The following is a 12860-nucleotide window of genomic DNA, read 5'->3' as shown; positions in this document are numbered from 1 at the left end:
TTTTGCTACTAAAGTGTTTGCAAGATGCTGCCCACCAGTCCCTTTGATACGCTAATGGCTATTCAGTCAGCTCCCACCCATAGCTTGCTGTGTATACTGGACTATGCAAGGGAGTTTTCCCTTGAAATCAAAGAGAGTAATTGCGTGCCTGCTGGTGGCAGGATTTGTCTTATTCAACTGGACAACCTAGAGGCAGCTGATGCAGTAAATCTTGCAGTCCTGAAGTTCTTGTGGTAGCTGACACCCCACAAGCACTACAGGCAGTGCTGTGGTGGGAATATTTGACTGCCTGCTGGCTGCCTGCCATGTTCATCTGTAGCTCATGACCAACTACTGTGGAGGGTCCTCTGGAGCTGGTAAGTGTACAGAGATGGAGGAGTCCGTTCTTTTAAGTTAAAACGTCTAAATTGAATCAACATAATGGAGAATCAGATTTCACTCTCTCGTTGCTTGTAATAGAAATTCCATGCACATTGATAGTTTTCCCCAGTCAAGTATCCTTTTTTGAGTCCCCTTTTTGTATGTCTGCTGAGCAGATTGAGATGGGTTTGAGTGGTTTGAAAATTGAAAACCTTCAATTTTCACGTAAACTACAGGTCAAATCTGTGTGGTGCATCACCGCCCTTTACAGTAAATCACATGTAAAACTTAAGTTATGCCCCATTTAAATGACAAAAGAATTCTTGGGCTACATGGTAGCTCTTTCCAGTAGTAGATGAATAAAAGAAGAAAAATTATTAATATATAATTAAGGCAGTAATATGTTTGACCACTTTTTTTTTAGTATGACTTTTTTCTGTTATTAGTGTAACAGAAATGCTCCTTTCAAAGACAACTAAAGCGCTAATGATAGCTAAGAAGGTCATTCCTAGGAGGTTAAATTGGTTTAATTAGAATTTATGAGAAGGTTAGTATAAGAGTGCAGAAAGATGTTAAGGGGTTAACCTATAAGAGATTACATTGTAGTCAGTGTTCTGTTAAAGTTTGAATTAATTTTTCCCATGGGTTTTTCACATTCTAATTTTCAACTAAATGAGACATCTGTTTCAGAAAAGGAAAATTTGCTATGGTTGTCATAGCAACTATCATTCTGTAAGAAAATTATTCCAATGGTTACTTTAGAACAGAAAGATAGAAATTCAGTACATAAAGCAACATCCGATTGCTAGCACAAATTCTGATAATTCAGCCTTTTTTGTGTGGTGGATTATTTGACCTGCAAAACTTGTTCATGTGTTTTTAACATAAGGTTAATTGTGCTGTAAGCAAATTCACTTCCAATATATTTTCCCCCTAGAGTCTTATATGTAGACAATCATTATTCTTATCATAATAATAATACAGTTGAATTTCAGTAGTATGTGGAGAGACTCAACTGTTTGCTTTAAGAAGATAAGACCTAAGTCAAAGTACATTTCTACACGAGGGCTTCACTTCAGAGGTGAAATACATTCATGATGTATGTCTTTAATTGCCAAATACATTTTTCGTGGGGTTTTTTTGAGAACAGCAGATTTTTCTCTTAACAGAACATACATGACAGTATTTTTTTTGTAAAATGTAAAATATTATTGAAAAGTAATTTATAAAAAAATTACACTTTTCCTTAGCAAGCAGTAACTGGGGATCCAGAAATTTGGTGCTTGATATGAAGACTTAAACTTTGCTTTCGGATTCCGTTGTAAATGGAAATTTTAGACAAAGTTGTCTTTGGACGATATCCAGATCACAGACTTGTTAGTGGGTATTAGAGAAGATTTTTTTTCCCTACTCAGAAACTTTGATGGCTGTTTTGCAATAAATTTTCAGAAGAAGGGACTTGGGAATTTATAAAATCCCCGTGTGCGTATAAAGATGGTTTTGCTTTGGGGGTGGGGGCACTGAAGTGTATGATTTGTCTTTCTTCTCTCAAACGTAAAGCACACCAACATCCTCCGCTGAATCCTTTCTTGGACTTCAAATTTTTTTTGTCAGAAGTACTCCAGACGTTTCTTTCGATCTTGGGATTGTCACAAAAGACAGCATAATGGCAAATCACACAAGTTGTAACATCTCCCCTTCACAAAAGAACAGCTCCAGCATGCATAACTTACCAGCCCTGCGCTCAGGCAGCTACACGCTGCAGTCACCACAAAGAGAGGGAGGGATGGGGGAAAGTGCTTCTTGTCTTAATAAGCAGATCATGCCTATTCATAAGGGGAAATGGGCTTTTTAAAAAGTGGCCATGTACAGGCTAGCCCTAGTAGAAAGGGCAGGCGGAGACTCTCACAGCTGCCTATGCCATTCGTGGTCATTCGGACTTCAGCCGGATTAAGCTGACTTCTGGCAAGAGCTGTGACAGTCGCGATTATTTCTCTTTGTAAATACTTCACTGTATCCTTAAAATAATTATTTCATATATTTTTGACCTTTCGCAAATATTGATCTTTCCCCTTGGTTTCTTTCGCAGTGACCACGGCCCATTCTGCTGTGTTTGGCACACCTGCGGGATGCAGGATGGCGCCTCGTCTCCCTTCCCTCCGGGGACATGGGGACAGTCCTGTCCATGCCCAGCAGCACCGGGGCGAGCGACGGGTGGCAGCAGGGCCCGTATTCATTGAAGCCGTCAGTGGCTTTAAAAGCATGATTTACTATGCCTACACTTCGTTTGCCTCCCATTTGCCCTTGCAAATATTTTCTGTCAGTGAGATTTTGCTCCTGGAAAACTTGTTCTGGGCCTAAAGACAGTTTGCCAAACAGTTGAATATTTTCATCGTGGTGAAGAAAGATACTTGGCATGTAAGGTGTAGAACACAATCCCAAGACAGGGACGGATGGAGAGTTTAGAAAAAGCCTAACCTCTATAAAGCCTCCTACTTCTGTAATATCCGAGCACGTCGCAGACTTCAGTTTTTTTTTCCTGTGAGATAAAAATACTCCCATTCTGTCAATGGTGAACTGAACATAAAAGACAGGCTGATCAGACTCCACAGACTGTGGTTTGGTTCTGCATGACAGTGTTATACAGGAACATCGCTGGTAGCTTACTGGAAAACAAGCCGGTAACTAGACCATGAGTTACCACCCCAGCAGTAGGAAGGTGAGAAGTCATGTACCTGTGAGCCAGGTGCTATTCCTCCTATGAGGAAAGGCTACTAGGAGATGAACAGGTAACCAGAAAAGTGTGATTTCATATCCCTGATATATGGATATATCTTTTTCTCAGCCAGCTGCCCTGGTCTGAGCAACGTGACTCAGAACAAAGTTTCCGCTTCATTGCTACTGCTATTAGCATCTCTTCTTCACACACCTTCTTCACCTCCCTCATCACAGCTTCTGGAGGCTGGGATGTATTTCTCGTCCCAGTGGCAGATGTACACCGTTTCACCTTTTTTTTTCTTTCCCCCCTGGGACACCTGTTTATCCAGACCCTTGTTATCCAGGGTGCTATGTGATGAAGAGCTAGGAAATGAGCTCTTAGCCGTGGACACAGAAAGCCTTTCAGTCATCTGTCTAGAAAAGTTGAGGCTTTTTTTATCTGTGGAAGAAAGGCAGGAAACATTCTGCAAAGCTCCTTTCTTCCTTTCCTTGTAGCAGAATTTTCTTTTCTTCCCTCCAGTAAGCCACATCCCTTTATGTTTTAGCAAGCTCTATTTCTTAAGCTGTTTTCAATAGACATGTGCTGTACAGCATTCCGAAAGGAAAAGTGGGAAATACATCATCATGAAGATTGCAGATGTGCTAATTTTTTAAATGTTAGTCAAGTATCAGTAATGGAAGAGGATGAATAATAGCTTTATGGGCATTTTTTTTTTTGTCTTTGCCATACATGATATAAAGTGGAGTTCAGAGAATTTGTTTGAAAGAATTCTTTCTGTCTTTTGATGCAGTGAGAGAGTGTAAAGCTTTCCTCAACAAAGTAACATCTCAAAGGGAACTCTGGTTGATGTGTATGTATTTATAAACACTAATGCTGCAATTATCATAAACCTTATTAAATCACAGCAGCCTATTTGTTGTTCTCCAAATACGGATATGGCCAGAACACATCAGTCAAAAAATTACAAAAAAATTCCAGCCTAAAACTAACCCCTCAATTTTATGAGCTAGAATTAGAGCATAGTCAGCAAGGCATAATTTACCACTGTGATATAATTGCTGTGAAATACATTTTTTTTTAATCAATGGGATAGCAAGATACGGATAAATTGTGTTCTGACTGGCAGTGTTACAGTCCCACTGTTCCATGATGAGCTGCTGCATAAATATGTTTTAAAAAATGTAAATACCCGTCTGATAAGAAATCCTGAATATGGAAAGTCCTACTTAAAAGCAAGTCAACACATTAGAGGACAGAAGAAAATTCTATGTAAGAAAAGAAGCAGTATTCTTGTTCTGATGGGATGCTTCCAATTAGGGAAACAAAACAGCATAGATGAGGTCTCCAGCTTTGGAGCGGGATCTGTCATTGTGCCAGGGTCTGTCCTTGCGCAGCCTGTCATAGGCTAAAGGCCAAACGTGATGGGAGCCAATGTGAAACATATATCCACACCTAGGTGTCTGAGACAGGTGTTCTAGATGCTGTGGGAGTCCAGCATGCTAATCCACACATGGAGATCTTGGTATCCAGGTCTTGTAAGAGTTATTTTTCACCTAGTTAGAGGAATACTGTGAATATTCTACTGTATGCTGCCTGCTGAAAGTGGTAAGGACTGCACTGATTTGCCACACAAGTTAAATAACACTGGTTGTATGGAAAGAGGGTTTTACTGTGCACACAAAGAAGAAAATGAATGCTATTTGTGTCTCCAAATTCCCTGCTAGTAGAGAGTCAATCTCCGTATTTTAATTAGATAACCAGTACATGGAAGTAGCACTGAAGACATTCTCCTCCTCTCTTGGCAGGCAACCTTGGTTTTATGGCTGGGGCTTTAATCTTCCACGAGGCCAAGCACTATTAGAGAAATGGAACCTTATTCCAGATGGAATAGATATTCTTATAACACATGGACCACCTCTCGGTAAGAAAATACTAGTGCTCTTAGCTGTGTGTTTCAGATGACTATACAGTAACTGATGGCTCTCCTTAAACAAAGAGTGCAATCCTGACTTACAAAAGTCAAAAGTAACATCTGTACTGATTTCAGCAGCACCAGGACTTCAGCTCAAGTTTATGTTTCATGATTACCTATGCTCAATGGTAGGGAATTAAATAATGGCTTAAAAAATAAAGCCTTAACACATAAAGCCTTAATGAGCTTTATCAATAAGCAAGGTCTAGTTTTCCTGTGCATCTGTCCACTCTGCCACTGGTGAAATTAGTAGATTTAAAGCATGGAGCCTGCTTGAAGAGAAATGCGGGATTGGGATCTTATTTTTTTTAGCACTGTCTCTCTCCCTCACTTGCAGTAGCATTCCCCCACCAACAAGTACCCAGAGTCTGTGTTTTTCCTCATCATGCTGACTTGGTGCATCTTCTGCCTCACAAACCTAAATGCTGCCATTGTTTGCCTGTTCTTTGGACAGCATGGGTGAATTGCCTATCTTTAATACAATCTGACAATACTAACAGACCAACAAGAAGTAGTTTTGCATGTGTTTTACAAATATTAATACAGGTGATACAAAAGCCAGGAGAGATTTCTTGTATTCCTAGATAATAGTGAAATTATCTCTGTTATGGAAATAATGTAATCACAGAAACTTGTCCAGTAAGGCTTAAGGCTTTTAACATGTTTTTCAATGTATTTAACATACAGGAAGCTATATTTAATGCAACTATGCGTTTAACTCTCACTAATTTAATAAATGGACACGAAAGTGAAGCATGTACTTAAGTGTTCTACTGGGTCTTACTGCGGAGGAGTGCTTTGTGTGAAATGAAGGCAGTTGGTTTCTTTAAACCTTTAGATTCCCCAATTTCCTGAAGCTAAAACCCTCTTGTCTTCCACCCTTTCTTCTCTTCTTTCAGAGCTTGGAGGAGAAAGTGTCTAAAGGGTTTGTGTTTTCTTTAGAAAGACATGTTTGCATTCCACTGCTCACTAATCCTGGGGGAAAGGGCTTCTTTGTGAGCACAGTTTCTCACAGTAAGGGTGTGTGTTTTGATACTTCACCTAAGTGGAGTCTCATGCCATGCCTTGGACTGATTTTAATATGGTCCTTATCATAAAAGTGGATGGCAGAAATTAATTGTTTAGATCTTGAGATATCAGCTCCAAATGGTTAGTACTGGGGATAATCGCTATTAGGGTCCAAGGCATGATGTTGGGTCTTTGATACAGTTTTTTTTATAAGTCATATTTAAAACTTTTTCAGAAGCTTTTTCAGCACTTTTAAAGCCATTTTTAAAACCAGCTGATCAGCTGTAAAGAAATCCAGCCTTCAGCTAATCCGAAGAATATCCCTGTATCTAGCACTTGAAATCCAGTGTTGGAAGGTGGAGAGAGGGGTTTGCACCACCCAGCTTCAGCCACCTTGCTAATTTAGCCACTTGGCCTCTCCAGGCAGCCTCTGGGATCAGCAGAGGGAGGAGAACCTCTAGAGAGCACTGCAGAGCTGGCACTCAACAGACATGCTTTGATAATAAATTTAATAGTAAATTTAGTAATTTAAAAGCGATTTAATAATTGTAGTAATTCTGAGGAAGAGCCGCCCATCTCCATTGACTGTAGTGGGGTAACTTGAATTCCCCCCATCTCCATGTCTCAGTATTTGTTCTCTTTTTTTTTGAATTCTTAAGCTTCCCGTTCTCCAAGGATTTTCTTTTTTAAAAGGTCCCGTTTTTTTGTCTTATTGATGCATTAATAGATGGCTCAGGCACAGAACCCTCTGCCTGAGGGCATCAGCTGTTGGTCTCCCTGACACCCATGGCAACAAATATATGACGCTTCAAAAGAAATGAGCACTCTGCCTAACTTACAGAACCTCCTTATTGTGTATCTGTGTCCACAGACATTTTGGGAGACAGGATCCTCCTTGACCCTCCCAGGCAATTATTTTAACCAGAAAGCTGATTACTGTTGTTCTGATCTTGGATAGCATCACTAGAGCTGTTCCTAATGATCATAAATAGCAATCAGTGCTCTTGCAAATTCCTCTTTTTTCTCCAGCATGGCTGCCTAAATTCTGTCCATCATCAATTTTCTGTGCTGCTTTCTCATTCTCCCACTTCAAAAGAGTGCGCATCCTCCTAAACTAATTAATACTACATTATTAGATAGATTTAAAATTGCCTGCATGATTTAGATGCAGAAGCACCATTAAGAGTTAACGGACTTTGTGTTTCTAACTCAGTTAGGTACATAACAAAAATCTGAGTAATTTTTTTTTTCTGTTTTAGAGTAGTGCTTTGGGATGAAACCAGGGCAGGGATACACAGGAGGTTCACACAGGATGAGAAAACAAAGGTTAAAGCAGCTTTTACTGACCATTTTATTAGTAACCTGTTTATTATTAATAAAGATATGACATATATTTCATAGCTTATGAAATATTGTATTCATGATTATAGGATCAGTGCTAATGCTCATTTCTACATCAGCATATTTTTGTTACTTTTATGTATAGTATAACTTTAAAGTCTTTTTCCTGATTCCTAAAGATCTGCATTTGTGATTCTTTTATTTATCTTCAAAAAGTTCACTGTTCTTTTCTTTCTTTGTTTTTAATTTAATTTCACCTTTAAGACTTCATTTGTAGCTGTCTGCTTGATTGTCTGTGACAAAGATTTATACTTCCCTGACAGCTGCAGAAACCTGTTTCAAGTAACCAAACATTAAAAAACCCCTAAGATGAACTCTAATTGTTAGCTAGGTGTAATCAATTATTCTTAGTTTGTGTAGTCAGGTGTACATAATAAGCTGCAAACATATGGGAAAGCTTCAGAAGGGTGATAATGCATGTAAACAAAAACATGTTCAACATAAATAATGCTTAATTTAATGGAGAAGTTAATTTTATGGATTATTGTTTGTGAAGTTTTTGAAGTGGAAATACTTTTGGCTTTATGTTCACCACAGACATTTTGACAATTAACTGTTTCAAATCATTGAAGTAACAAAACCTATGGTTACAAGACGTTTGCTGTGACAAAAGCATGACTGGATTCCAGAAGAGTTGCTGGCTGCAGTTTGACATCTTTAATACTTTTTATGCCCTACAGTGAATTTTGACCTGCATTGGATACCAAGAATGACTAGTAAAATCAGCTACCAGAATTGAGCAGTGCCCTGCTCTGTCTGTAATTCAGCGGGGCTTTGCCTTTGTACCTCCTCCCGACAGGAGCCAAGCAGTGACTTCAGAGGCGTCTGAATGAATTAGGAGTCTATGACCATTATCAGAACTTCCTCTTTTTGACACTTAGGGTGCTGTATTCCCAACTCATTTCGGAAAATTGGACTTAGCTCTCTGAGTAACGGTGATACGAGGGCAAATTTTTACCATTTTCATAAAACCCCACAGTATACTGAGCCCAGTTTTCAAGCACTGGCATCTAAAGAGGTCTTTCTCAATGTGTGAACCTACCCTGAAGCTCTAGCAAAACTGAGAGCTTTTCTAAGAGCTTGAATACCACAGTTCTGGTCTTTCAAGCCAGTTGGTTAGCTGCTATTTAGCCATGCTTGAGCAGACCTCAAAAGTAAGCATATGAAAACTAGGTCCAGTCTCTATACCTCTCTGGCTGACTACCATTTTCTCAAAGGCACAATATATTCACTCTATTGCAGCAATCTAAGTCAGAGATACAAAGCTATGACAGGGAAAGTACCAGAACAAATAAAGAAAAACAGAATGATTGTATCTTTTAGGTTTCCAAATTTGAGCCTGATGAAAAGGACAGAACAATAGAAGAAAAACAAGATTGGTTATTGCAAACCTTCTAATACAACAACATTCTTCTTATACTAGTATTTTGAAGGAAACACGAGACTTCAGTTGGCAGTAAGCATCCCCCTGCAGTATGTTTTTAGACATATAAGCAATTTGGTGTACATCTTTGTCTGTATTCATAAAAAATGCATTTTTATACAAACTTCATGCAAGTAAATGTAGCACTTAAAATCTACTGCAGAAGGGCTGAGTTTCTCTTCCTATCTGAGGCCTATAGATATAGGCTAGTGGGGCTTGCTGTGTCATGACACGCTTAAACCAGTTTTACTTGAGGATGTTGTTTTTAGCATGCTGTGGGTTCCTCACCTGATCCACTACTGCAAAATTCAATGTGATAACAGTATAGTTCTATTTTTAGCAACATAGATTCCATTACATCAGCTAAAATGTTCAATTTTAAAAACTAGATCCCAGGACTAGATTTAAATAGCTAAATGTTGATTTAGATTCTTCAGAGACTCACTTTGGACATACTGCTCTTGACACCTCACTCTCTTAAAGGAAGAAGAATGGATAAAGCATTGAGTTTTCCCATTAAGAGCAGTGCAAAAAAGCTTTAATTGCAGTGATTTTTTTTTTTCCTTGAAAAACCACTGGCAAGAGTTCTCATGGTCCTTTTTCTTCGGATGAGCTTTTATGGTTTTACTCAAGTATTTTTGCTTCCTTTCTCTTCTACTTACCAAGGCAAACACTGTTTTTTCCATGTCAGTTCTTCTGGAGCTGCTTATGAAAAGCCACGAGACATGAAATCTTAGAAATACTGTATAGCAGTACAGCTTTGCAGATAACCTGTCTTCTCTTAAAGCTTTCCTTTCTTTTCCAAAGGTTTTCTAGACTGGGTTCCTAAGAAAATGCAACGGGTAGGGTGTGTTGAGCTGCTGAACACAGTCCAGAGACGAATACAGCCAAGGCTTCATGTTTTTGGACATATCCATGAAGGTCAGAACACATTTCTTTCTATATGTATTTAAAAACCACAAACACAGAAGTTGTCTGGTTTAACTAGCATTTTCCAACTTGAATGTCTGAACTGAAGCACTTCTGGAATTCAGATACTTACTTAGCTGTATATATAGGGATGAAATTGGCTGATACCCACATTTCAATATTTGTACTTCAGCTTCTCTTTCAATTTCTACATCTATAAAACAGGGTGATGCCTTCTTCACAGAGAGGATTACTGTAAATTTTAAAATAAGAACACAAGTCCAGTAGTTACAGAAAGTGACTAAATATTAGGATTGATGGATTGTATTGTCCTCTGGTGAATCTCCGTGATGTAAGATAATTCATATAAGCTCTCTGTGTTTCAGTTTCTGTGTTTGTAAAATGGGTAAGAATGCTTTGGGGGTTGCTTCTAAGGCTTAATCTTCAAGATTATGCAATAAAGGTTGTCTCTCCCCATCAGTGCGTATATGAAGTTAAAATCAAGATGGAGGTCACCACTGACTTGTGTAGAAGTTCAAGATATTTATTTATTCGTGTATTTAGTTGCTTTGGCAGGGAAAACATTTTGTACCCAGACAAAACAAAGTGGTTCTCCTGACTTACTTGATTTTTAACTGGAAAAAAGATTAGTTCCCTTCACATGAGTCAGTAAATGGTGACAAATGTGCTCCACTGAAGTCAGTGACAGTAGGAGTTCATCTCCAGGCAAAGGGAAAGGTGGATGCTGTCTGCTGATAGAGAAGTCTATCCTGTTCCCATATCATGGCAGCAAGACTTCAAGCAGTGCCCCTACCAAAAGAAACCACTGGGCTGTGCAGAAGTGTACCATTGGCATGTAAGCATGTATTATCAGCTGCTTAGTTCTTGGCAATGTTAACTTACTGGCAGGAAAAGGTGCTCCACAACTGCCAGTTTTCTGCTTCTGGGACTGCTCCAGCCTTCGAAGGATACCTGTGGGTCTCACCAGTGTGGAAATGAACAAACAGAAAAACTGGAGTAGCTGGCACTCAGATACTTCTGGTTTTGTGAAGAACTATTACCCTTCCCAAGAAATCCCACTCTGACTTGTTGCTGAGCACTTTCACCATGCTAGGTTAGGAGCGACATTGGTGAGAGGTGTGCTGGTGTAAAATTGATGAAGAAGATGTTCAGGTCATTATTGTACAGCTCAGGGATTAAGTCCATTCTCCTCATGTGTCTCATCTGCATTGACCTATTAATGTCTAGTTAATGACCAAGGTGCTGTTACATCACAGAGTAAACAAACAACGCGTAGGCAGTATTTTTTCCTAACCCTTTGCTATTATAGCAGTCTTTGAGATTCCGTACAAGAGAGCTGGTGAATACAGTTGAAACTCATTGTCTTTTCAGAAATCGTAAGCCAAGTGGGTTGCAGGGGATATAAGCAAACACTTAGCAAGCTATGAAGCTTCAGGCAGGTAAACAAAATCACATCTGCTAAGACCAAGCCCAACTTTGGCTCCCAAGGGAAAAGAATGGCACCTCTACAGAATGGTAAATCTTATGAATTAATACAGTTGGCACAGTAGGTATCAGAACACAGAAACAAGGTACTCTTCTTGTTAACTATCATAATTTAGAGAAAACAAATGGGGAACTGCATAGCCTGTTTTGCAGTGGGATGCTAAATCTCTGCAGAGGAGAATTCCCATTGCAGACAGTCTGTGCAAACGAAGCTGCTCTTTGTAGAGAGAATGCATGATTTGAACAGATGAGTTCCTCCCCTGACTGAGCATAGCTACATCTGCAGCAGTCATTTACTGAACATGCGGGAGGAAGAGATGCTTAGAAGAGATGTTTCCCCCTCTGCACTGCCAAAAAACACCTCTACGCTTGCGCTTGCTGCTGATCGACCCATGGAAGTGACAAGCAGCATGGCAGGGACTCTGGCTAAAATCCTGATTTGCCCATTAGAGCCAGTACTTGGCTGAGGTTGTGGCCGAGGAAACTTGGCAATAGGGTAGGAGTGAAAGCTGTAGCATTAGGAATCTTCCAGCAAAAGGAACGTATTAGTAAGCTGATTCTGTTCTTTCCAAACATGTAGCCGAGGAGACACAAAGTCCCAGCAGCAATGCTGACTGTCCTCTGTGCAGTTTGTGTTTTACACAGAACAATTGTTCTGTGGCAAACAGCAAATGATTTAAAGAAATGTCTGTGACAGGAACCTGACAGAGTTTTCTTCCCTCGCTAGTCCCTAATTATAGTGTGGTTTTTCCATGGGGAGCCCAGGAGGCCCTGCATTATTCAGGGTATTTTAAGGAACAAAAAAGAAAGGAATTTGGCTATTGTTTCTTTGTTTGTAAATTCTGCAAGTAACAATGCTTCTATAAGACACGAAATTGCACTCAGAAGAACTGTAGGATCCTAGGTACCTAGGATTTGAATAGTCGGAACTTGGTGTATGTAGCAATGAATACGTTTCGCTATTAACTTCATTAATGGTGAGATTGAATCTTAGTACAAATGCTTTCTACCAGGTGATTTCCCCAAAATCATGTATTTCTGATTGTGAATGCATTTCTTCATATTGATCTTAGTATTTCAATGCAAGTCTCCAACATTAAGCTTTTAGTTTTAGTGTAATCAAGCTTATGTTTTTTCCTAGTCATTCATGAAAAGATTTTTGACAATGGAGAGTGTGTCTGCTTTTTCGTAACACCAGGGCAGTTAAAGGGCTGCTTCTTCACTTTCTGAAACAGCATTTCACTGTATTTCTACAGGCATTAGAGCTGGAAGTTTGATTTTCTGCAGATTTACCTCTGGAATTGTGTGGCTTGGGTCTCTAGTCAGACATGAGATGTAGTTAAAGGTTTTTCACCACTGGTGAGACATACAGAGGGGTGTTTTCTCCCGTGGAAATGTTATGGTGTCTTTGGGTGTGAATTCACCTTGTCTGTCAGAGAATGCATTAATAAAGCCATTTTTTCTCTGCCTGGGCAGGCATTTTGGTGTCTTGCCATCCAATTTGGTTGAAATTGGTCAACAAGTTCAAACACACGGGAAGCACAGGTGGTGTTTTCCTCGCT

General features: G+C 39.4%; 1 protein-coding gene across 1 annotated transcript in view; it reads left to right on the top strand.

Annotated features, from left to right (window-relative positions):
- The window catches only part of MPPED1 (metallophosphoesterase domain containing 1), a gene marked incomplete at its 3' end in the record, with an annotated part of 44363 nt that extends 34559 nt beyond the window's left edge, over positions 1–9804 (top strand). The window contains exons 4-5 of the mRNA XM_009574239.1: positions 4885–5000; positions 9691–9804. Of these exons, the coding sequence (XP_009572534.1) occupies positions 4885–5000; positions 9691–9804 (230 nt within the window). The remainder of the gene's footprint in view (positions 1–4884; positions 5001–9690) is intronic.
- Positions 9805–12860: the final 3056 nt, after the last annotated feature.

The sequence above is a fragment of the Fulmarus glacialis genome, unplaced genomic scaffold (genome assembly GCF_000690835.1).
Source record: "Fulmarus glacialis isolate BGI_N327 unplaced genomic scaffold, ASM69083v1 scaffold9693, whole genome shotgun sequence".
NCBI classification, from domain to species: Eukaryota; Metazoa; Chordata; class Aves; order Procellariiformes; family Procellariidae; genus Fulmarus; species Fulmarus glacialis.
Note: the sequence above shows the minus strand (reverse complement) of the source record. Positions and strands in the feature narration are given on the sequence as shown.